Raw genomic sequence first — 22,313 nt, 5'->3', positions numbered from 1 at the left:
CCAAATTATCTAGTTTAGCCAGAGTGCAAAGGTAACTGTCCAAGGTACTAAAAGGATATCTGGATGAATGAGAAATGGTCACCTGCCTTGCAGAGCTCATACACAGAAAGAAAATACATAGGTTAATATCTGGGAAAAAATTAAATTCTTCCGTTGCTTAAAAAATATGCATTGATCTAAAAAGAGAGTAAAGTCTACTCTTCTGAAAGATTGTAGGGAGTGGTGTCAGGAAATCCCGTTGGCTCTGCATTCAAAATACATCTGGAATTCAACCACTACTCATCACTTTCACTGCTATCCCAATAGCCCAGGAGAACTCCTGCATAGTCTCTCTACTTTCAGCTATGCCACCTTCAGTCTACCCTCAACACAGCCTCCAGATAATCATTCGCAAGCTCAAGTCAGATCATGCTATTCCTCTGTTCAAAAGCCTTCAATGGCTGCCATTTTTCTCAGAGTAAAAGCCAAAATTCTTACGTTGGATTTTGGCCTCTACACGATCTGTCTCCTTGCTACCTCTCTGACCACATTTCTTACTCCTTTTCCTGTTTGCTTTGCTTCAAGCCACCCTGGCTTCTCTGTTGTTGCTGTTCTGTGAACACACCAAACATGTTCGCATAGCAGGGTCTTTATATGGTCAGATGCCTCTGCCAGGAATGCTGTCCCCTCAGACGCCCACACGGCTCTCTCCTGTCGTTTCAGTCTTTGCTCAAATACTGCCTTCCCAATAAGACCTATCTTAACCACCCTATTTAAAATTGCAAACTACTTCCTCCTTGCACTCCTGATTTCCTTAACCTTGATTAACCTTTTCCATAGCATTCATTACCTTCTAACGTTTGCCTAGCTTACTTATTTTGCACAAGTATTCTTTATATCTCACCTCCCTACAATAATGTAAACTCCATGAGGACAGAGATTGTTTTAATCTAAATGCATTTATTTAACTTAATTTGTTAATTATTTAGTTTAGGTAGGTGATAAAGTTTTGCTCATAAGACTTGATCCCAAATGATTAAGAACATTTGTTAAAATCAGACAGACGTCTGCCACTAAATATGTTCAGAAGAAGGTGCCGTAGGCAATGTAGCAGCACGATTGGAACTAGCATATAACTAACTTACCATTTGCCCTAAATAGCTGAAGGGAGCTTGACTTCCTCGCAGTGAATAAGCTTTGGTCTGCTTTTTTAGTAAAAATTAGTCTCAACGTATACTTTCTTAATCTTCTGGTCTTAACTTACTATTAACTTTCTGTATGACTCTTCTGAACTGTTTTCTTGTGTTGCCAATGCAAGGCTGTGGACTTCACTTCTGAGAACTCCCTTGGGTTCTGGAGGATTACTGCATCTTTTGCAGGGAGAGCTCTTTTGTGCACTCATCAAATGTTCAGCCAGTGAAATACATAAATAGCCTTCATAAAAATGCCATCTATTTATAGATTCATCGTCAATCCCAGCCTATATTGCCAGCTGATGAAAACCGCATTTTTTTCTCCTCTGGTAGAAATAATACCAAGCATCTGTTTTCTAATTCTATTTGGCAAACTAAATTTTCTATGAATGAATACCATGGTACTTAGAAGGAATAGAGCAATATCACTGTTGGAAGAAGTTAACAGACTAAAATAATTCTTTAAACATCAGGTAGGCATATTTTCAGTTGGCTAATCAGGCCCCTTGCAGCTTGAGGACACATTACAGAACCTGATAAATTTGTCCCTCTGGGTGATTACTTGATGACACAGGTCAATTAGTTCCGGGTGGCCTGGCCTGAACTCAGAAACCCTAACAGCCTCAGAAACTATTTGAGGCTAAAGGCGAAAATGATTCACTACTCCCACACTGAAAGAGGAAACAAAGACAACACACCACTGACTGGTTGTTACTGCCCCTACAGAGGCCTGTGAAGTGGGCTTGACAAGGGCCGCTGAGAACCAAAGAGCCAGCCACGGAGAAAGAGCAGGCAAATGAAGACTGAGGTTTTCCCCTGGCGTCTGAACAAACACTGATCTGGAAGCCCAGATTACAGAAGAATGAGCCTGCCCACGGCCCCCCTCCCCACTTCATTGCCCCAAAGGGAGAAATGCGAGCCCTCGAGGTGCTGGGAGACGGGTGGGGGGAGGGGATAACACTGGAGGAAGAGGAATTAACAGGGGAAGCAGGGTTTTTGTTGCTGTTGCTGCTGTTGTTTTTTTGCTTCACTGGTCTTGTTGAAGAAGCGCAACCATCAACAGCAGCTGTCTGATGCTTTATTAGCAAGAAAACTCAGATGATGTTTATGAAAGTTATTTGTAAAAGTTTTGAGTTATATAATGCAAGGAATGTTACACAGTACAGATAGTCATCGAATCACCCCGCACAGAGTGGGGAAGCGACACTTCTGAAGGCAGCCTCTTGTTCCTAAGCCTGTTCCAGAAAAAGCCTCTGTGACACTCCTTGAGGACAGTCAGGACCTTAGACAAGACGCTCCACAGAAGCCCCTGACACAAAGGCATCGACAGACTTGCTCCACTTTCCAAAGCCGAGCTTGGCCCTGCTGATGGGCGTAAGGGAAAGCGGTGGCTGCCGGTGAGGTACCTGCTGCTGCCCAGTTCAAAGTCGCCCTCCGCTCTCCTGGGGCACTGGACGGTTCCGTTCCTTCCCGCCTCAAGATCCATCTCAACCTGGGGAGAAACCAACAGCCTCAGGTCCAGGGGCACCCGGCCCAGCTCGGGGGTACAACCAGCTTCCCCACAGCCCGCCACCGAAGGGTGCAAACCGCCACCGAAGGGTGCAAACCGGGCACACGGTCGCGGGGTCGAGGGGCACGGGGCGGAGGCCGCGCTGTCGGGGTCTCAGGTGCAGCGGCCCTGGGGTCTCCCGCCGCGGCCCGGAGCGCGGGGCCTGACTCACCTCGGACCTCGCGCTCTCTGTCCGAGCCTCGGGGCGCGCGGGGTGTTGCGGCCGCGGGGCCTGGACTTTGCTCGCCGGAGCTTCGCCCCCGCCCCTTACGCGCGCGGCGCCCCAGAGACGCCTCCCGCTGCCGCCGGGGCCAGAGCGCCGGCCTCCGGGGCAGCCCCCTCCACCCGTCGGGCTCCCTCTGCAGGCCGGGCGCGGGTGAGGGGCCCCGCGCGCCGCGGCCGCCGCAGCCCACCCGGGCGAGGCGCCAGCCCCTGCCCGGCCGCGCCGGCTTCGTTCAATAAGCCCACGACCAGCCTGGCGGGCCACCGGAACCCCCAGATGTGACTGTCACGCTCTCTCGGCGCTCAGTTTTGTTTTTACACCCGTGCGGGGGCTGTTTCCGGACCCTCAACAATCATAGGGCAGCTGAGGAGGGAGCACCGGACTCGCGTCCCACTTAACTGTTCCCCAGGTCTGGTGCTGGTGGCACGGAGCCCAACCATCTCTGGGGACGGCCCAGAATCAGCACATCATGACCCTTGGACAAAAGAAAGCTGTTGGTGCCCTCTTACTACTTCAGAGACACAGAACTTTAGGGCTTGAAATGCCGGTAGAGATCACCTAATTAAAACCCCCCCCTTTTTTTTTTTACAAGAATAAATTGATGCCAGCGAGGCTGAGTCCTGAGTCTCATGCACCTGAGGCTGTATCAGCAGTGCAGTGCCCTCCCCTGTCTCCCGACTCTGATCTCAGACTTCTCCCTATACTAAATTGTCTCTGCACTTAGCGCCTACTTGAGTCCCCTGTACGGCCTTCCCATCCCTTCTGATTAATTACTGGACACGTCTCTGAAAAGAAAGGGTCTAAAACAGAGAGCAAGGCATTATGAAGCCTTTGAAGCCAGTGGGATTCAAACCTAGAGCTTCACATCTTGTAAGCTATGTGACACTGGATACTTTGTTCACTTCTCTGGGCCTTGGTTTCCTCATATGTAACATGAGGATAAAAACAACTCCCTTGCCAGGTTCCTGCGAGGAATAAATGAATCAAGAAGGTAAACACCTAGTCTTATGCCTAAAACATAGTATATGCTCAACAAATATGGCCTGCCTTCCTCCTGATCACGTAGCAGCACTACCTGCTGGTCCTTCCTTCCACGGGGTCTTATTAGTACTAAAGTCATCCCATGACTTTCTCGGGTTCCCAGAGAAAGCAGAGCGAGGTATAACAGGAGCTGATGTTGTTGGGTGATCGCTGCTCTGAATCTCACCTCTGCCATTTACTAGCTGTCTGGCCTTGGGCAGTTTATTTAATTCTTGATTCAGTCGCTGAATCCATAGGAGAGGGGTGTTATTAGGATTAGTGCCCGGTACCCAGGAAGCACCTCACAAACGAGTGTTATGGTTACAAGACCAGAAGAGGCTGACGAGGAAGACAAGTAGAGGGCAGCAGCTCTGGGCTCGCTTGTGCACTCACCGCCCCTCTCCATCCTGCTCTGCCTGTGACCCGGAGCTCAGCAGCAGCTGCCTGGAAGAACGTGCTAGCGGGTGACGGAAACTATGGCATAGTCTCGAATTCGGTGACAGAAATGAATTTACTGAAGTACTTTTTCCTCAAAATAGTTTTTCTCCTTATCCAGTCCACCATCACCAGAAGGATTCTCTTTTCGGATCAACCAGAAGTCCCCCTCTTCAGGAGTCTAACAGGGGATCAGATCACTCTTTTAAGATACTCTGGGACCAAAGCCATTGGGATTGTTTAGTTTGAAAGAAGGCCAGGTGGTAGCTGGAGGACATTAAAAAGTCAGTGGACCGTAGGGATGATAGTCTCTTCGGTTTCTATGCAAGAAATCTTGGGGGAGTAAAAAGGCAGATACTTGAAGCAGTAGCAAGCTGCTGAACTAAAACCAAAAAAACAAAGAAGCCAACAAAATGCACCCAGTAATGAGATGCGTTTGCCTGTCTGAGTCAACTCACAAAGTTGTCCCTGAAAAAGTGCTTGTCATGGGTTTCTGTGTCTCAAAACGGAAGTGAGACTCTAGGACAAGTGGGTGTTCATGGAGAGGGGAGTCATACCAACATGACTGTGTTTCTGTGTTTGAGGGCCAATCCCAAGGGCTCCTTTTATATTTATTTGATAACAATGAAACAACCCTTCTTGTGCATCCGTCCAGTTAGTCACTCATTCAAAGCCCATATTTAAGCCACTGTGATAAGCTGGATTTCTCGACACTCAGGCTGTAAGAAATCTTAACTTTCTCTTTGTGGTAGGATTTTGAGATACTTCTTTGTTCTCACGGATAGAGAGCTGTCTTACCGCCACTCTGCTATCTTCTTCCATTTGTTCCATCCATTTTATCTTTCTTCTTTAATCTTAATTTTTACCTTCTTTTGGATCTATTGAATATTTTTATTATTTTGGTTTCCTTTCTCTTAGCTTATTAAGTGTCCATTCTCTTACTATCTATTGAGTAGTTAACCTCTTTCTAAAGATTATAACAGGTATCTTCAACTAAAAATGGCTACCTTTTCCTTTTCTATGACAATGCAAAGGTTTTAGGACTGCAACCCCCTTGACCTCTCTTTTTATCAATCTCACTTAGTAAAACCACAGTGCTGGCTAATTTAAATGACCCAACTACAGCAAGGCTACACTATGCTGCATGACATGGCTGAAGAAAATACAAAACCATCTGGATGGTCTCACCATGAAACAAAGTCCATGCCCCTACTTGCCACCAGTTCTGATGGTTGTACTTTTCTACTATAGATCCCATCCTCCTAAGAATGGTTCTCCTCCCTGTAGCATCAACTTTCCCATCCTAACCAGATCATTCTTGTTGGCACATATAATGTTGTTATTTTTTCCATCTTAAAATAAAAATCTCTTGATCCCACTTCTCCTGCCAATTACCATCACATTTCTCTCCTCTCTGCAGCTAGACTTCTTCTTTTTTTAAATTTAAATTCAATTAATTAACATATAATGTATTATTGATTTCAGAGGTAGAGGTCAGTGATTCATCAGTCTTATACAACACCCAGTGCTCATCACATCTCCTGCCCTCCTTAATGTCCATCACCCATTACCCCATCCCACCCTCCACCCCTCCAGCAACCCTCAGTTTGTTTCCTATGATTAAGAGTCGCTTATGGTTTGTCTCTCTCTCTGTGCAGCTAGACTTCTTAAGAGAGTTATTTCTATCACTGTCTTCGTTTCCTGCCCCCCTCTTTCCCCTGAAACCCACTCTAATTAGAAGTTTGACTCTTCTGCACCACTGAAACTGCTCTTTTAAGGGACACTGATAACCTCTATATTGTTAAACCCAGAAGTCAACTCTTTGTCTTTATCTTACTTCACAAATTTAAGCAATTGACAAGTTTATCATTCTCTTTTCCATAATACACTTTCTTCACTTGGATACCCAGATACCACATAGTTATTGGATTTTGTAATGCTTTCCTGGTCATTCTTTCTCAGTCTCCTTTGTGTTTCTCTCTCTCTCTTTTTAAGATTTTGTTTATTTATTTGAGAAAGAGAGACTGCACATGACTAAGCTGAGGAGAGAGGGACAGGGAGAGACTCCCCACTGAGTGCAGAGTATGAGGGGGGCGGGGGCTCGATCTCACAACTCTAAGATCATGACATGAGCTGAAACCAAGAGTTAGCCGCTCAACGAACTGAGCCTCCCAGGCAGCCCTAATCTTCCTCTTCTTTCAACTTTTTAACTACCACTGGAGTGCTCCAAGTCTTCCTCCTTGGACTTCTCTGTCTATTCTCACTCCCTCTGTGATCTTAGCCAGTCTCATGGCTTTAAATACCAACTGTATCCAACAATTTCTAAATTATTATTTCTAGCTTAGACCTCCCTCCTGGATTCTTGACATCTCTACTGGGATGGCTAATGTGCCCCACCTTAACTCCTGATCTTTTCTCCAAGCTGGCCCCTCCAACAGACTCCTTCTCAGCTGACAGCTCCAGCCTCCCAATTGCTCAGCAAAAACCCTGGAGTCATTTTGCATGCTCTTCTCTCTTCCACATCCCATACTCAGTCTGTCAGGAAATCTTATGGGCACTACCTTCAAAATATTTCCATAATCTCACCACTTCTCTTTCTCTAGTTCTACCACCATGGTACAGACGCTATCATCTCTCACCTGACTTACTACAATGGCTTCTTTTTTTTTTTTTTTAAGATTTTATTCATTTATTCGAGGCAGAGAGAGAGAGACAAAGAGGGAGAGCATGCGCACAAGTGGGGGGAGGGGGAGAGGGAGAGGAACAAGCAGACTCCCTGCTCAGGGGGAGCCCAATGCAGGGCTCGATCCCAGAACCCCGAGATCACGACCAGAGGCAAAGGCAGACGCTTAACGACTGAGCCGCCCAGACGCCCCACTACAGTAGCTACTTAACGATCTCTCTGCTGCTGTTGTTGCCCCTCTTCTGCTTTTGTCCATTCTTAAAGCAGCAGCTCGAGTGATTCTTTTCAAACGAGTCAGATCGTGTCGCTCTTCTCACAATTCCCCAGTGGCCTCCAATGCACTCAGAGCCGTGCCTGCAACGGCTCACCCTCTCTGTGGGCTCTCTGACCTCGGTTTCTCTTCCTCTCCCCGCCTCACTCGACCCCGGCCACACTGGCTTCTTCGATGTTCCTCAAACAAGAGAGGCAGAATTCCACCAACTAAGGAACTAGTTATTTCCTCTGCCCCCAGTTTTCTTCCCCCAGATAGTGACATGACTAAAACCCTCACCTTCTACAAGTCTCTTCTCAATTGCCATCTTTTCAAGGAGACCAACCGTGATGTCCCCTTTAAAAACTGCATTCCATATCTTCAGGACTCTCAGTTCCCATTACTCTATTTTGATTTTTATTCCCACAACATTTATCACTTCTAGTATACTATACAACTCACAGATTTATTAACCTTGTTATTTCTTGTCACCTCAGTAGCATGTAAGACGCATGCGAATAAAGATTATTCACTGAGATATCCAACATTTGCTGCCCACACTTACTATGTGCCAGACTCTGTGCTGGGGTTTGAGGATATAAAGAAAATAGGGCATGGTTCCTGCCCTGCAAAGGACTGAGAATAAACCAGTACATAACTCATGCAGAAATACATAGTTCTTTATCAAGAACAGAACCCATCACACACACATACTATCTCATTTGACGATCAAAGCAAGGATCGTGTTTAAGGTGAGAAGCTATTCTTAATTTAAAGGCTAGAAACTGGGATTGCTAAAGAGTAGGTGAATCTCCACGTGGCTCGGACACAATGGCATTAGGCCTCCAACCCTGGCCATGTGACTCCAGCTGCCTGTTCAGTATTCCTGGGGAAGACTACTGCCTGGCAAAGGCCATGCCTATCCAGGTTCTAGTCTCCACAGTACTAGAAGGCTCATTAAGTGTGTATTGAACAGATCAATATTTTAAAGCTATAGCATAAAGATTATAAAAAAGAGTTTCCTATAAGTAAGAGACAAAAGGAAGCACAAATGCCATCTACCAACATACGTTAAAATATATATGTAATGTGGTAACATGTAATATTTATATAATACAATAATATGTTCCATTTTATTTGATATTTAAATATAAATTAATTTGCAACAGTTTTCCCTGAAGAGACTCAGCTCCTTCTCCAGTTGACTTGCGCTGGACCATAATATGCTTTGTGGTCTTTCCCTCACTACACTGTATTTGCCGCGAAGAGCCCTGACCTTTCATCTCTAAAGATGGTTAGATACTATCTTCAACTACTACATTTGCATGTGGCCACACTGAACAGTAGCACTCTTTCCAAACTGTCTGCTACCAGGACTTTTCAACCTCTGCCTAACTTTTCCATTTTCTTCTCTGAGTTTATAGACTGATTGCCCTGTCTTTACTTTCTCCAAACTATGCTACATCCTGCACTTTTCTCCAAAAACCTTTTTTAAAAAGCCTTTTCATTGCTTGAAAATCAAAACAAAAATCCCTCTCCACTTACGACCTAGCTTTCTCGTAAGAAAAAATTTGCTTTTGCTCTCAGTCTTCTTTTGTTCATTATAAAATTCACCTAACTAATTTGGTTCGGCACATCGGAAGGCACTCATGGGATGATGAAGATGAGGGTAGTTCCGATTCAGCTCTCTCTTTCCCAATGAACTCTTCCTTACACTCTCTCAAACAAGGGCGGACTTACGAAGGTACCATGACAAACCTTCGAGAAGCAGTCGGGATGAGTTTGCTATGAATCACAGCATCATATCATTTCTGTTAGCACATTGACAGTTCCAAGGTCACATTGCCTAATGGAATTCTTGTGCTCTGTGAGGGTTATGGGAATGATTAGGTGGACAGGAATGGCTGCAGGGTGCCAAGGTTAGAGATGAAATGAATAAGCATGAGATAGGGTTACTATGCTTTAGGTCATTTATGTTGACTTACTCCTAAGGTTATTACAAAACCGTAGCTTTTCAAAAGATTGCACTTTACTTTCCTACAGATTCAGATATTTGCTAATATTGAAGTGTCCATAAATAATATAACAAAAAGGAATAGTAACATCAAGTTTGCATTTGATATTAGTTTTCAATTACTCACTGCACCCTTTCCTAGCCTTAAAATGGTGGCATCCTAATGGTTCTTCGTCCATTGAAAGGGTGTTGTAAAATGTTCAGAAATCCTATCGAAGCAAAATGAACTTGGGTTTGCAATCATTCGTAAATCAATTTTGGAACTCTACTAATATCAGATGGAATCTAAAATTGTATTTGCCCACTCCTTTGCTCTGGTTTTTAACAACTTTTTGAGATACTTACAGATCCACATGCAGTTGTAAGAATAACACAGAGAGATCCCCTGTATCCTCCCCAGTAGTAATATGTTGTATTTTTGTGTCAGAATTCATAAGGAATATTGGTCTGTAGTTTTCCTTCCTTCCTCCCTCCCTTCCTTCCTTCCATCTGTCTGTCTTAGGTTTTAGTATCAAGGCAGTACTAGCTTCATAAAATGAATTGGGAAGCATTGACTCCACTTCTATTTTCTGGAAGAGATTGTGGGTTACCTCAACATTTTTTAAACTCCCACTTTCTGTGGTTCTGAGTACTATACAGCACACATGTACAACTTACCACAGTCTACTGTTGCTGCATTTTACTTGCTCAAGTGAGATGTAAAAATGTCATCCCCATTACAGTCATTTACCCTCTCCCGTTTATTGTCTGATGGTCTTATATATTTCTTCTACTTATATTTAAAACCATACCAGGCTGTGTGGTTAATTTTTTAATACATTTTTTTGCTTCAACCATCAAAAACATTTAGAAAATACAACAGGAGATAGGTTATTGTATTAGCAATATTTTTGCTTATCACATTTTTTCTTCCCAATACTCTGAGTTTCCTTCTTTTATCATTTCTCTCCTGTTCAGAGAACTTCTTTCCGCCCTTCTTTTAGGGTAGGTGGGCTAGTGACAAATTTCCTCAAGTTTCCTTCAATTAAAATGTCTTCATTTTCCTTCATTCCTAAAGGATAATTTCACTGAATATGGGATTCTGGGTTGAGGGTGCTCTTCTTTCAGCATTTAAAAAAGTTTTGTCACTTCCTTCTGACCCTCGTAATTTCTTATGAGAGATCCAGTATCATTCAAATTATTTTTCCCTAAAATGATGTGTCATTTTTCCCTTGCTGTTTTCAACATTTTTCTTTATACTTAGTTTTCTTTTTTTGTCTTTTTTTTTTTTTAAAGCAGCTTTAGGTTCACAACAAAGTTAAATAGAAGGTATAGAGATTTCCCATATTCACTTTGAGATCTTCCCAGTTCTCGGTCAGTTGAGTTTAACTCAGTTGAAACATGGACACTGGAGGCATGATGTTATGAGATTCTAGATCTTACTTAAGCCTTCTGTTTTCTTTGATTTTTAGACATTGCTTAGCAGAAAAGGGGGTATCATTCCTGCCTCATTTTCTGTAAGTGGAGAGAGAAGTCCAGGTTCTCCACTTGGGCTCCATTCACAACTGAGGTGGGAGGGGGTCCTTGTGATGTCCTGGCACAGGCGGGAGTCCTGGCTTCCTACTAGGCCTCCTCTGCTACCTTCCTGGCTGGGAGGAGTAGAAGAACATGGTTAGAGTCCTCCACATGGTCTCCACCGGCACCGTGGGGGGTGGGTAGGTGCGTAAGGATGAAGGTGGGAGGGAGGAGGAAGGCTAGGTGGCCTTGGGACCACTGTGTGGTGGTGAAAGTCCTAACCCTTCCTGGACCCCTTCTGACACTACCTGGGAGAGAGAGGGAAGAGAGTGCTTCACTTCCTTCAGTGGGGATGAAAAGTCAGCTTCCTATTTAGTCTTCCCTGACATGGCCAGGGCCAGACAGTGAGGTCAGGCTGCCTTCTTATAGCCTAGTAAGGGTGGAAGTTGAGGCTTGCCACTTAGTCTTTTCAGGTGTGGCTCTGAGTGATATCACAGTTTTTTCCTATGTTGTTTGGCTAGAGTAGAGTAGCTACCGTCTAAACATTTTCTGTCTTGTGAGCTGCCCCTTTTCTGGTCCTTTTGGCTGGAGAGAATAGGCTTTTGTTGAAGCTCCTTCTTGCCTGTGCACGCTGGCATTTCACATTCTTCTGCTCCAAGCCTGGGACATAAAGGGCAAGAATGAAGCAAAGCAAAACAAAATGGAAAATGGGAAATTCACCACCATGTCATTCTTTGGATTCAAATGTCCTTTGCTGGTTTGCCTTTTTCAAAGTCTTCTTATGTTTGTTTTACGTACGATGTTCAGTGTTTCTAGTTGGACTTAGGAGGAGGAATAGGAAAGAATACATCTACTCCATCTTCCTTGAATATGCTGCCTAATTTTCTAAATCTATTATCTCTAATAAAATGCAGAGGCAAAGGAAGAAGATTCTAAAATCAAATTAGCCAGTATTTGTATTTGTTCATCAACAGAAAAGGGATGTGAAGTATTCGCTAAAAAGATTTCTCGAACTTATCTGCTCATTTCTCCCCTCCACCCCCTTAGTAACATGCAGTCCACTATGTCTACTTTTAAAAATCTGCACATTTTTTTCTACATAAGACATGAGAGTAGGTGGACACTATCTCAGACTGGCCTCAAGCTTACACCACAATAAAGTAGGGAGTCAAATGCTAATAATTATGGGTGCCGACATAGCGAAATAATGAGGCAATGTTAAAGAAACCAGGGTGCAAGCTCTTCATTCATGCAGCCTTATGTTATGTTTTGCGTTATGTTATGTTAGACTGCATTCATTATACTTATTTTTACACCTTTTCCTTCCTGTGAGCTTCCTAGACTCTGAGCTTCTCCAGGAAAGGAGATAATCCCAATATAGTAGCTGGCACACTGCAAGTACCTGATAATCCTCCTTCTTGTCCATTCCTTTTCCCACCCCTCACTAGTTCAGGATCAAGGCAGAAAGTCCACAGGAGAAACTGTATCTGCAATTAATCTAGGCTTAAAGGCTTGAAGAAGACCTCTGAATCAATAGCCAGGTACCAGCAATCAGAACCACAAACTAGATCCTGCAGGAAGTGCTGGCCACATCCCAGCTCACACCATCTTAGAAGATCCTGACACAGCAGACACCACAGGACTAAAAGGAAGGGGCTGTCAGGGCACCTGGGTGGTTCAGTCGGTTAAGTGTCTGCCTTTGGCTCCAGTCATGATCCCAGGGTCCCAGGATCAAGTCCTGGGATCAAGTCTCGGCTTTGCCTCACTCTCTTTCTCAAATAAATAAATAAAATCTTAAAAAAAAAAAAGAAAGGGTTGTAGAACCCTGTCTTCCACTTCCTTTCTCTTAGAGCTTTGACCAATTTCATCAATATTTATTCATTTATTCAATACACACTTACGGAGGGAGAGAGGGATGGAGTTAGAAGTAATCCCCCTTGAGCCAAATTTTCCAAACTGTAAACTGAGGATTGCCAGCAAGCACTTAGTAGGTAACAAGGGCCTTAGATAATAAGTGTCCATTGGTCAAATGAGTTTAAGAAATGCTGCTTACCACGAGCTCTCTCAGAGGGTCACGATGCACATGGAAGATTGAGAAGTTCTGTAGTAAACAAATCATTTAGCTTTGTTTACCTGTATTTCCTCCCCCCACCCCCATCCCCCATCCCCCAATACCCACTGAAAACATAATATTCACACTCTCTTTAGCCGTAGATGTAAAGCTACTTCTAAGAAAGGTATTCTCAAAGTTCCAAGAGCAGGGAAGTCATGCAAGAACAGCTGGGGGTGAGGAGTGGAGCCCTGGAAGAAAGAAGGTGTGATCTTAATTTGACGGAGGTGAGAGGCAGATAAGGTTGCGGTGAGGTACAGAAGAGGTTTTACACACTGAGAGACAAAAAGTGAAGGAGGAATTTAGACTTACAGAGGCTATTGAGAGGGTGTTTGGAAAGCAATCATTATACTGGTCAAGAATGGAAGATACTTTTTGCAATAATACAAACTGTCTTTTATCGGTCAAAGGCTCAGCAGCAGAGGAATGGTATGTTCAAATTAGGATATTGAAGGAGGATTTAATGAAGGAACCAGTAATAAAGATATGGGCAGAACATAAGGTATAGGGGATATATCATAATGGATAGGGGAGACAGTGGGGCCACAAAAATGGGGGGCTATTGCCTTCCCTAGGCCAGCATGGTAGGGGAGGTAGCAGTTGCCAGAACCCATATTAAGTGTCAAACAGGGAAAACTGCTTTGAGAAGGGCAGTGAGCCCCTCCAACCGCTCCCTGGCTCCCCTTCAGCTGAACCCACAGAAGTCAATCTCCCAGGGCAGAGAGCAGTGTGGAGAGAAGGGTGGAGAGTAAACAGGGGAGAGCAAAGGGAAGATATTTGGCACATGTCTCAAGGTGAAAGTCTCTGGAAAGTGGCTAAAGATATTTGAACTCTGCCATTTCCTGACTATGACTGTTCATGATTCATGCAACACTTTTGAAGTGGTCATTGACTGCGTCAAGACATGGCATTAAGCCCAGCGAAGACATAAAGATAAGAAGATAGATACCCAGCCCTCAGATATGCAAAAATAACCAAAAACAGAATGAAAAATAAGCAAGTGATTAAAATACAGAGGGAAATATAAACATAAAGAGATGCACAAAGTATATGGGAGTTTTGGTGAAAGGCATTAGCATAGCTCACTTACGACTTTGGCCTTGATATGCAATACAAATAGATAAAATTGTTGGCTAAAGTAACCTTTCTGGTAGAAATGAAAATTTTGAGAACTTAAAAGGTATTTGAGATTTAATTTCATCTGTTAATAGCCAATAATAACCCATAATAGAAAATTTAGCTATTCAAAAAATTGCTTTCAGAATTAAAGTATATGCAAAAGACTTTCATGAATGCTAAGTGTTGTGAAACTCCACATCATCCAACGTTGGTAAAGATCCTTTTAAATATTTGTTTTCGTAAAGGGAATCCTTAAGTAGTTTTTCACTTTAACGCAACAACTTCCATATTGGCGTATTTCTCTACAGGTTTTGTCTGTATGTTCCAGACTTGGAATATATCTGACCCCAAAGAATTTTCTACCATTTTATAGTTTAGGGAGGTAGATTATTATAACCATGCAGTTTTTCAAATAATTCAGACAGTCTCAGCCCTAGCTTGGCTGGCACTTTCCCGAAGGAATTTAGAAAATCCATGGAAATCCAGGTGAGTCATCTATTTAAATTCTAAAGGGTGGGAGTCCTGGGGTCAATGCCCACACTGATAGACATGTTTTGCATAAGAGAATTGAGGAAAGACGATGAACTTTTTTGCAAATGAAAAAAACTGTCACACTCAAATTCTGATTGAATTTCAGCCTCAGCTGAAAACTGGTTTGATTATAGAAATAAAATATTAGAGTTATGACCTTGATAATACTGTTGCAGCTTTCTGTCTCTTTTGACTAGAAAGGGGGAAAAAGTCCTCTTGCCCTTTTCCCTCCTCCTCAAATAGAATAGTGTGATTTCCTGCCTAAGATGTTAGCTGTGCCTCCCTGCAGCTCTCTTGTGGGCTACCCATGGGCTTGGGAGATGCGTAGGTTTCTGAAGTGTGTTCTTTTCTTCCTTCATTTATGGAAGTTGTGAGGTATATATTTTCAACTTTATAATGGAAATCAAAAAGGTAAGATGTGGTTCATTTAATGAAATCACACTGCACATGTGCAGGAACGTGGACCCTCTAAAATAAGGCATATCTCAATACTTTATTTCAAATAGACCAGGGCAAGAATACAAATCAATTGATTCTGGCACAGCTGGCCTTTCAGGCCTGGTTCCTACCTTACTTCCCAGACTCATCCCTGTGGTGGCCTCCACTCACTCCTCCCAACACACAACGCAGGAAACTGACCACCCTGAGTCACTTCCCTTTCCAGGCTTCCAGACTGTTCTCCATTGCTCTCTGTATCTACACCCTTTCCCTACTGTCCATCTGACAGGTATCTACTCAGTTCTCCAGGAAGCTTTTGAACCCTCGAACCACTCCAAGGAGAAGTCATTGCTTTCTTCTTGATTCCCCAAGAAGTCTTGCCTTATGGCACCAATACATATTACTAACCTAATTTCCTGTCTCCTAAGCTGTGAGCTCCTTGTCTTCTTATTGTGCTCCCAGCATCTGGTCCAGAAGGCCCTTCAGATAACTGTCAAAGGAATAAATACAAAACACAACTTCCTTTTCACATGAGAGAACTGGTAGCCCTAAAGAGCAAGAAAAATATGAAGTGAAGGCAACCAACTTTATTTTTTTTGTTTATATTCTAGGTATTGAGTATTGTCCTAAATCCTTCATTATAATATTTTGTGCTCAAGTTATCCAATAAGGAGCTTGCGAAATCCCTTAATTGCCAATGAGGAAATAAAAGCTTAGAGAAAAATAAGTAACTTGCCTAAGAATCATACATGTTAACAAACTGGCAGCCGAAAGAGAAACCTAGGTTTTTCTGACTGGAGAGACTAGGTGCTTCTCCATACACTAAGCGATGATCAGTAAGAGGGAAAACATTTCCGTGGAGCTGCCCAGCGGAGAAAGCGAAAACGTCAGTTTCCAGTTCCAAGGTCACTTTTCCTTATGACCAAAACTGGCTCTTTTGAAAGAGTCCAGGTGAAAATATTTCATCATGTACCTTTGCCTTTTGCACATATCTGGAAGTGTGCCTGGTTTCTCTTTGCTATTCTGATTTCTCCAGACTCCAAGGGCAAAGGTCTTTCACCTTGGTGTTAGAAGTTCCAAGTGGAACAAAAGGACTACAGCTGCAGAAGGTGCTCCCTGAAAATCTTTTGTTTAATCTTTTTTAAAGAGAAACCATTTGTTTTTTCATTTAACATATACTTTTACTGAGGACTTTCAATGTGCCAGGTATTGCTAGAGGTGTTGGAGTCCATGGGAGAACCAGGTGCCCACCAAGGCACTGCAGCCTAGAGGGATGCTTTTGAAGATCAAGAGAGTTATAGTAAGTGAAAATCCTTTATAGGCTCTGGAAGAGTAATTACTTGTTAGCTATCAATTGGCTTAAAAACAATGGTGTGGGTTTTTTTTGTTTTTTTTTGTTTTGTTTTTTTTTTATTAAGTAGGCTCCATACCCAGCATGGAGCCCAGTGTGGGGCTTGAGCTCACAGCCCTGAGATCAAGACCTGAGCTGAGATCAAGAGTCAGATGCTTAGGGGCGCCTGGGTGGCGCAGTCATTAAGCGTCTGCCTTCGGCTCAGGGTGTGATCCTGGCGTTCTGGGATCGAGCCCCACGTCAGGCTTCTCTGGTAGGAGCCTGCTTCTTCCTTTCCCACTCCCCCTGCTTGTGTTCCCTCTCTGGCTGGCTGTCTCTCTCTGTCAAATAAATAAATAAAATCTTAAAAAAAAAAAAAAAGAGTCAGATGCTTAACCGACTGAGCCACCCAGGCAAAGCAAAACAATGGTTTTTATAATCCCTTACAGTTATCTGAATGGACTGGGCTCAGCTAGGTGGTTCTCATCTCACGACAACGGTACAGTCAGATGCTGGCTGGGTCTGCATCTGAAGACTTGACTGGGCTGGATGTCTGAGACACACACTCACATCTGGCACTTGATGCTGGCTGTGGGCTGGAGGCTCAGCTGAGTCAAATCATTTGGCCTCCCCCTGTGTCTTAGCCTTCCCCTTACAGCGTGGCGGCTGGGGTCTGAGGTAGGGGATGGTCATCATAGCTCAGGATCTGGTCCTCAGCTTCAAACACTCCCAAACTCCATTTTGTCAAGGAGGGCTCTGGGAGGAAAGCAGGCAGCTGTGCTTACCCCCCACCCCAGGGTGCCTCATGCTCGCCTTGTTTAGCCAGCTCCAACAACGTCCTTCGTTCTGCACTTCGGACGCTCTTTGAACCGGCTATTTCCTCTACCTGAAATCTCTCCCTCCTTCCCTATGGCCTGTCTCCTCACTCCTACTACTTCCTGGGAAACTCCTCTTTTTTCAGATTTCGGCCCAAATTATTCTCATTTCGAGAGCAAACAAATCCTTATGTTGAACTGTCTGATTCTAATTATTTTTTCTTAACTTTATGTTGTGAAATAATTATAGACTCACAGGAAGTTGAAAACACTGTAGAGTGCTGTGGATTCTTCATCCAGCTTCCCCAAATGATGGCATGTCGTCACTGTAGGATAGAATCAAATCCAGGGCATTGACATCGGTACAATACTGTTATCAGACCACTCCAATTTCTTAAAAACAAATTTTTTTCTTTTACAAAATTATGGACATAATTCCCATAAGGCTTTATTTTTTTCTGTAGAGTATGAAAGGCTGGATTATAGATTTTATGGTAATGATGGTCCCTCCTTCCTATTTTTTATATAAAATTATATGTCCTTAGATAAAAATTCTCTTAAAATATATTATGTTAACAAAAGACTTTCAGATGTTAATTTGTGATAAAACAAAACTGACCCAGAGGAAGAGATACTCTAAATCAAAAACCTGGCAAAAGAGAAGACACTCAATGAATCTCTACTAGATACCAAGGACTTTGCCAAACGCAAAAATTATGTGATGTAAAGACGCAGTCCTTTTCTCAAAGGGTTCGCAAACTGGGAACAGGCATCTGAGACAGAGATGTGAGTAAGAAAAAGGAATCAATCACAAAGACTTCTTATCACTGAGACCTTGGAACAAATAGCTACTTTGTGTGTCAAGGAACAGGCTGAAATACATTTTGGCCTAAATTCAGAACTTGATTCTGGTGAAGCAAACAGAGGGCTGTTGTTGTTTAGAGGTGGATATAGGTGGATAATTCTAGAATGGAACTAGGAAAATCAGAGTGCAACTCAAGCAAACAGTACACATTGGGGCCCATCTGTGTTTGGTTAGTACTCTGAGGGCCGCACTTCCTTCTGCTCTGATGTCACCTCTAAGCCAAAAGAATAAATCGTCTTCCTTCTAAAAGAGTTCCTCATCTCCATCAGCGTCACAGCGTTTTTCAAGCCAACTTTTTATCACCCTTCTACCTTTCTCGTATAGACTACGGATGTTTCTCAGAACCATCTGTTCTCTGTTCTCAGCAGCCCAACTCAGAGCCTCATTACCCTCGTTTTGTTTTTTAAATAAAAGTATCTTGTTTAGCTTCTCTGATTTGAGGTTTCTATCAGTTTCCTGAGGCTACTATAACAACTCACCACAAATATGGTGGTTTAACATTAGAGAACACACTATGGGGAGGTTCTTCAGAAAGTTAAAAATAGAACTACCGTATGATTTGGCAATCCCACTTCTGGGTATGTATCTGGAGAAAATGAAATCAGCACTCCTGTGTTGACTGGAGAATTAGTCACAATGGTCAAGATATAGAAACACACATGTCCATCGATGGATGAATGGATAAAGAAAATGTTGTGTATGTAAATATATACAATGGAATAGTATTTAACTATAAAACATAAGGCAATCTTGCCATTTGTGACAACATGGAAGAACTGGAGGGCATTATGCAAAGTAGAATAAGCCAGACAGAGAAAGACAGTTTTTTTGATAGGGCTTTTAGTAATATATATGTATATTTATATAAAATCCCATTATTTACAAACCAAGACAATTTTACTTCTTCCTTTGCAATTTTATTTCTTTTTCTTGCCTGGTTACTCTGGCTAGGACTTCAGTAGTATATTGAATAGGAGTGGTAAGAGTTAACCCTTATGGTATTCCTGATCTTAGAGGAAAAACTTTCAATCTTTCACCATTGGGTATGATGTTAGTTGTGGGCTTATCATACATGGCTTTTATTATATTCCTCTATACACGATTTGTTGAGAATTTTATCATGAAAATATGTTGTATTTTGTCAAATGTTTTTTCTTCATGTATGAAGAGGATCACATAAATTTTATCCCTCATTCTATTAATTTGGTGCACCACATTTATTCATTTGCATATGTTGAACCATTTTTGCATCCCAGGGACAAATCCCACTAGATTGTGGTGTGTGAGCCGTATGATGTGCTTTTGAATTCGGTTTGCTAGTATTTTATTGAGAAATTTTGCATCTGTATTCATTAGGGATATTGGTGTGTAGTTTTTTCTTGTAGTGTTTTTTTCATTCATTCACTCATTTATTCATTCAATTTTATTAATGAATTCCAGTATAATTAATGTACACTGTTGTACTAGTTTTGAATATCTTGTAGTATAAGTTTTTAAGATTTTATTTATTTTTTTGTCAGAAAGAGAGCAGGGGAGCACAAGTAGGGGGAGAGGCAGGCAGAGGGAGATGCAGTCTCCCTGCTGAGCAAGGATCCCGATGCGGAACTCGATCTCAGGACTCTGGGACCATGACTTAAGCTGAAGGCAGACACTTAACTGACTGAGTCACCTAGTCGTCCCTGTCTTGCAGTATTCTTATCTGGCTTTGGTATCAGGGCAATGCTGGCCTGGTAAAATGAGTTTTGAAGTGTTTCCTCCTCTTAAATTTTTTGAAGAGTTTGAGAAGGAATAGTGCTAATTCTTCTTCTTTTTTTTAAGCTTTTATTTATTTATTCGACAGAGATAGAGACAGCCAGCGAGAGAGGGAACACAAGCAGGGGGAGTGGGAGATGAAGAAGCAGGCTCATAGCAGAGGAGCCTTATGTGGGGCTCGATCCCATAACGCCAGGATCACACCCTAAGCCGAAGGCAGACGCTTAACCGCTGTGCCACCCAGGCGCCCCCAGTGCTAATTCTTCTTTAACATAGAATTCACCAGTGAAACCATCTGGTCCTGGGCTTTTCTTAGCTGGTTTTCAATTAGTGATTCAATCTCCTTATATATTGGTCTATTCAGATTTTCTATTTCCACAATTCAGTCTTGGTAGGGTGTATGTTTCTAGGAATTTATCCATTTATTCTAGGTTATCCAATCTGTTGGCATGTAATCTCTTCCTAGTAATCTCTCATAAACCTTTGTATTTCTGTGGTATCAGTTGTAGTGTCTCCTCTTTCATTTCTGATTTTATTGGAATCTTCTGTTTTTCTTAATCTGACTAAAGTTTTGTCATTTTTTTTTTATCTTTTCAAAAAAACAACTCTTAGTTTCATTGATCTTTTCTATTGTTTTTCTGGTCTCTATTTCATTTATTTCTGCTCTGATCTTTGTTGTTTCCTTCCTGTTGCTAACTTTGGGCTTAGCTTCTTCTCCTTGTTCTAGTTCCTTCAGGTATAAAATTGTGTTATTCTAGATCTTCCTTAATATTAGTATTTATATCCATAAATTTCCCTCTTAGAACTACCTTGGCTGCATCTCAGAGGTTTTGGTTTGTAGTGTTTCCATTTTCGTTTATTTGAAGATTTTTTTTTTTTGCTTCTTTCAAGATATTTTTTGATTTCCACTTTGATTTCTTCTTTAACTCAATAGTTGTTGAGGAGCATGTTGTTTAATTTCCACATTATTGTGAATTTTCCAGCTTTGCTCCTGTTACTGATTTCAAGTTTCATATTATTGTAGTCAGAAAAGATACTTGGTGTGATTCCAATCTTCTTAAATTTGCAATGACCTGTGACCTATCACATGACCTAGCCTGGAGAATGTTCCATGTGTGCTTAAGAAGAATGTATATGTTATTGTTATTGGATGGAATGATTCTACATATCTGTCAACCCATTTGGTTTAAAGTATAGTCCAAGTCGAACATTTCTTCATTGATTTTCTGTCTGCTTGATCTATCCACTATTGAAAGTGGGGTCCTAATGTCCTCTAGTATGTCTGACATCTCCTCCTATTATTGTATTGTTGTCTATTTCTCCCTTCAGATCTCTTAGTATTTTGCTTAATAAATTAGATGCTCTGTTGTTGGATGCAAACATATTTATAATTATCATATCTTTTTAATGAACTGACCCCTTTATCATTATATAATGACCTTCTTTGCTTTTGTTACCATTTTTGGTTTAGAGTCCATTTTGTCTGATATACGGACAAGGTACCCCTTCCTTCTACTTGCATGGAATATCTTTTTCTATCCCTTCACTTTTAGTCTATGTGTATCCTTAAAGCTGAAGTGAGTCTCTTATATAAGGGCAGCATATAGTTTGGTCTTGATTTGTTATCCATCCAGCCACTCTATTCTTTTGGATTAAAGAATTAAATCAATTTACACTGAGTGATTACTGATAGAGAGGACCTACAATGCTATCTTATTGTTTCTGGCTCTTTTGTCGTTTCCTTGGTTTTTTTCTTCCTTTCTTGCTGCCTTCCTGTGTGAATTGATGATTTTCCATAGTAGTAGGTTTTGAATCCCTTCTTTTTATCTTTTGTGAATTTACTGTAGGTTTTTGCCTTATGGTTACCATGAGGCTAACATAAAACATCTTACAGGTATAATAGTGTATTTTACAAAACATACAGAAACTAACATACAAAAACACTAACTTTTTACTCCCCTTTTTATGTTTTTGGTGTCACAAATTACCTCCTTTATATTCTGTACTCATTAACAAATTATTATAGCTATGTAGTTATTTTTAACACTATTGTCCTTTAACCTTTATATTAGTGTTAAGCAGTTAACACACCACATTATAATAATATATTATGTGTTATGTATTTGACCACGTAGTTATCCCAGTATGTCGTTTATTTTTATATGTTCTCATGTTACTAATTAGTATCATTTTATTTCAGCTTGAAAAACTCCTTTCAGCACTTTTTATGAGGAATTCTAGTGGTGATGAATTCCCACAGCTTTTGTTTGGGAAAAATCTCTCTACTACTTTTCTGAAGAACTTTGCCAGACAGTGTATTCTTGGTTGGCAAGGATTTTTTTTTTCCCCGCACTTGGAACATATCAGCCTGCTCTCTCCTGGCCTACAAGGTTCCTGCTGAGAAACCCAATGATAGCATATAGGGGCCCCTTATAAGCTTTTATTTTTTCTCTTGCTATTTTTAAGAGTCTTTGTCTTTAATTTTTGATAGTTTTATTGTAATGTGTTTTGAA

General features: G+C 41.9%; 1 protein-coding gene across 4 annotated transcripts in view; it reads right to left on the bottom strand.

Moving 5' to 3' along the window:
* LOC103658685 (phosphatidylcholine translocator ABCB4) overlaps window positions 1-22,313 on the bottom strand; it is a 181,232-nt gene that overhangs the window by 58,950 nt on the left and 99,969 nt on the right. Inside the window, exons 1-2 of one of the 4 annotated variants that reach the window (XM_040644304.1) lie at window positions 2,894-3,051; window positions 2,579-2,664 (exon numbers count right to left, since the gene is read on the bottom strand). The exons of the other annotated variants lie outside the window; for them this stretch is intronic. Coding sequence (XP_040500238.1) covers window positions 2,579-2,658 — 80 coding nt within the window. The 5' untranslated portion in view covers window positions 2,659-2,664; window positions 2,894-3,051. Of the gene's footprint in view, window positions 1-2,578; window positions 2,665-2,893; window positions 3,052-22,313 lie in introns of those variants that run through there. 4 annotated transcript variants of the gene reach the window in all.

Source organism: Ursus maritimus, unplaced genomic scaffold, assembly GCF_017311325.1.
Source record: "Ursus maritimus isolate PB19 unplaced genomic scaffold, ASM1731132v1 scaffold_3, whole genome shotgun sequence".
Taxonomy (NCBI): Eukaryota; Metazoa; Chordata; class Mammalia; order Carnivora; family Ursidae; genus Ursus; species Ursus maritimus.
This window is presented reverse-complemented; position numbering and strand designations above follow the sequence as displayed.